General features: G+C 45.9%; 1 protein-coding gene across 1 annotated transcript in view; it reads left to right on the forward strand.

The window, feature by feature from the left end:
* The first annotated feature begins 3,166 nt into the window (after positions 1 to 3,166).
* LOC139266119 (zinc finger protein ZIC 1-like) overlaps positions 3,167 to 3,403 on the forward strand; it is a 3,761-nt gene continuing 3,524 nt past the window's right edge. The window contains exon 1 of the mRNA XM_070883967.1: positions 3,167 to 3,403. This exon is cut by the window's right edge and continues 799 nt beyond it. Coding sequence (XP_070740068.1) covers positions 3,167 to 3,403 — 237 coding nt within the window.

Genomic DNA, 3,403 nt, shown 5'->3' on the forward strand with positions numbered 1-3,403 from the left:
AGTGTGTGTTAGTCAGTGTGCGTGTTGATGTGTGTGTCTGTGTGTGTGTGTGTGTGTGTGTGTGAGTGTGTCAGTGTGTGTGTCAGTGTGTGTGTGTGTGTCAGTGTGTGTGTGTTTGTGTCAGTGTGCGTGTGTGTCAGTGTGTGTGTGTCAGTGTGAGTGTGTCAGTGTGTGAGTCAGTGTGTGTGTGTATGTATCAGTGTGTGTGTGTCAATGTGTGTAAGTGTGTGTGTCAGTGTGTGTGTGTCTGTGAGTCATTGGGCCAGACTTTTGGCTTCATTGTCGCCGATTGTCTTGGCGTTACAGCTGGTTTTTCGCCCAACGAGAGTTTCTACGTTCCTTTTTTACCTGGTATCGCCCACAACTGAAGTCGCCCACCAGGACCAAACCGCTCACATGCAACACCGAGAACAAGTTTGGCCTCAACTGCCGATGTCCAGATCGCTGAGAGACCCGCCTTGTAAAAGCTGCTTAAACAGGACGGTAAGGGTGGGACCCTGCAAAGAAAGATAAGTAAAAGTTAATGTAATTATTTTTTTTTAATTTTAAAATGGTGATTAGAGTTAAAACTGTCTTTGTACATGTTTTTTTTTAATGACTTTTTAGCATTGGACTAAATTTCACTACTTACCATCCATTCCGGTAACGAACGACTATTTGGCTAACTTTGCACTTACCCGCCGAGAAACCCACCGACAATGAGTGTGCAATGCCTGTTTTCTCGCCAGGCGATTAGTTTTACTTACCTTTACCTTTAAAATGGAAATTCTCGGTAGATTTTTTTGCCGAACGTTAGCGTTGCTTCTCAGCAGGCAATCGGGTCTTTAGGGAAAGTCTGGCCCAGTGTCTCTGTAGTCAGTGTGTGTGTATCGGCGTGTCTGTGAGTCAGTGTGTGTGTGTCAGTGTGTCTGTGAGTCAGTGTGTGTGTCCTTGTCTGTGTGTCAGTGTGTGTGTCAATGTCTCTGTGAGTCAGTGTGTGTATGTCAGTGTGTGTCTGTCAGTGTATGTGTCAGTCTTTGTGAGTCAGTGTGTATGTGTCAGTGTCTCTGTGTGTCAGTGTGTGTGTGTCTGTGTGTGTGTCAGTGAATGTGTGTCCGGGTGTGTGTGTCTGGGTGTGTGTGTGAGTCAGTGTGTGTGTCAGTGTGTGTGTATCAGTGTCACATAAGAGGTAACTGCACAAGATGAAAGTTCACGGGGTTGGGGCTAATATATTAGCATGAATAGAGGATTGGCTAACTAACAAAAAACAGAAAGCCGGAATAAATGGGTAATTTTCCGGTTGGCAAACATTAACTCGTGGAGTGCCACAAGGATTTATGCTGGGGCCTCAACTATTTACAATCTACATTAATGACTTTGCTGTAGGGACCGAGTGTAATGTAATCAAGTTTGCTGATGATACAAAAATAGCTGGGAAAGCAAAGTGTGAGGAGGACACAAAAAATCTGCAAAGGGATATAGACACGCTAAGTGAGTGGGCAAACATTTGGCAGATGGTGTGTAATGTGGGAAAATGTGAGGTTATCCACTTTGGCTGAAAAAGTAGAAAAGAAAATTATAATTTAAATGGAGAAAAATTGCAAAGTGTTGTAGTACAAGGGCATCTGGGGGTCCTTGTGCATGAAACACAAAAAGTTAGTATGCAGGTACAGCAAGTAATCAGGAAGGCAAATGGAATGTTGGCCTTTATTGCAAAGGGGATGGAGTATAAAAGCAGAGAAGTCTTGCTACAACTGTACAGGGTATTGGTGAGGCCACATCTAGAGCACTGTGTGCAGTTTTGGTCTCCGTATTTAAGGAAGGATATACTTGCATTGGAGGCTGTTCAGAGAAGTTTCACTAGGTTAATTCCTGAGATGAGGGGTTTGACTTATGAGGATAGGTTGAGTAGGTTGGGCCTATGCTCATTGAAGTTCAGAAGAATGAGAGGTGATCTTATCGAAACATAAGATAATGCGGAGTCTCAACAAGATAGATGCAGAGAGGATATTTCCCCTCATAGGGGAAACTAAAACTGGAGGACATAGTCTCAGAATAAGGGGTCGCCCATTTAAAACTGAGATGAGGAGGAATTTCTTCTCTCAGAGGGTTGTAAATCTGTGGAATTCTCTGCCCCAGAGAGCTGTGGAGGCTGGGTCTTTGAATATACTTAAGGTGGGGACAAACAAATTTTTGAGCAATAAGAGTTATGGGGAGCGGGTGAGGAAGTGTTCCTGAGTCCATGATCAGATCAGCCATGATTTTATTGAATGGTGGAGCAGGCTCGAGGGGCCATATTGTCTACTCCTGCTCCTATTTCTTATGTTGTTATGTTTGTGTGAGTCAGTGTCTCTGTGTCAGGATGTGTGTGTAATGGAGGTTGTTTACTGTCTCTACGATAAACAACGCTGCTTTTTTGAGCTTGTAATATCGCACGTGAGCCAGTATCAGAGGTGCAGCTCAGAAAGGTTTGAAATTTGCAAAATAAAAACTTCGAGTGATGGAAAATGGCATATTAGTGTTTTTATATCGAACTGTTAAATGGCGTGTCGCTCATCAGGCCTGTGTATAACTTGCACCAGATGTAATTTGTGTTGGTGACTTCACATTATGTTTTGCATTGGCCCAGCCCCTGTTTCCCGCAGTCAGCATTTGCACAAAATGCCTGAATGGACAACAGCTGCCCCAGCTCAGTGCAAGGGAGATCTGAAGATGTTCCAGGAGGGCTGAGTTGAGTATTTTGCACAGTAACGCGCTATGTATGGCGCATTCATCTTTTCACTTAACTAAATGGCGAATCTTCTGTAACAAAGCGCGCCGACCAACCCCGGGTGTTTATGATGACGTGTGGTGCTTTTGAAAGCATTTTTTGTGCAATATTTTTGCGAGGACTCACGCTGTGAGCGCATGCGTATCTACTCTGGCAAACTCGTCTGGCGTCAGTCATTTAAAAAATCCCTCCAATCCCTCTCGCCCTTGGTTTTAAAAAAAGCAGACCTTCCCGCTGTGCTTTTGTAGCGGGACCCGGGTGTGTGTTATGCCTTTGTGCTGCTCAGATTAGGGCTATGACACAGAATGGCAGAATAAGATATGGAAGAGTGTCCCAAGCTTGCTGCACACCCAGCTGCCAGGGGAGTTGTCGGGGGAGAGTCTGCAGCCTGGCGCTGGCAGGCAGATTAGAGTGGCTATGGACACTGGCGCCTACAGGCGAATCCCAGCGCTGAGATTATCGGATTTGCCGAGGGCTAATCACCTGTCCCAACACAACACGCCGGCCGTGCCAAGATTCGGCGGCTACCCTCTCTCACATGCTTATCCTGGGGAGGGCCATGGCGATCTCAGCGTGGGGCCGCCCCCTTTGGCCGCGGAGCACTTGGGGCATTCTTTAAAACTCAGCCCCTCGCACTCGGTCTCCGACTATCCC

This window comes from Pristiophorus japonicus, chromosome 6 (assembly GCF_044704955.1).
Source record: "Pristiophorus japonicus isolate sPriJap1 chromosome 6, sPriJap1.hap1, whole genome shotgun sequence".
Classification (NCBI taxonomy): domain Eukaryota; kingdom Metazoa; phylum Chordata; class Chondrichthyes; family Pristiophoridae; genus Pristiophorus; species Pristiophorus japonicus.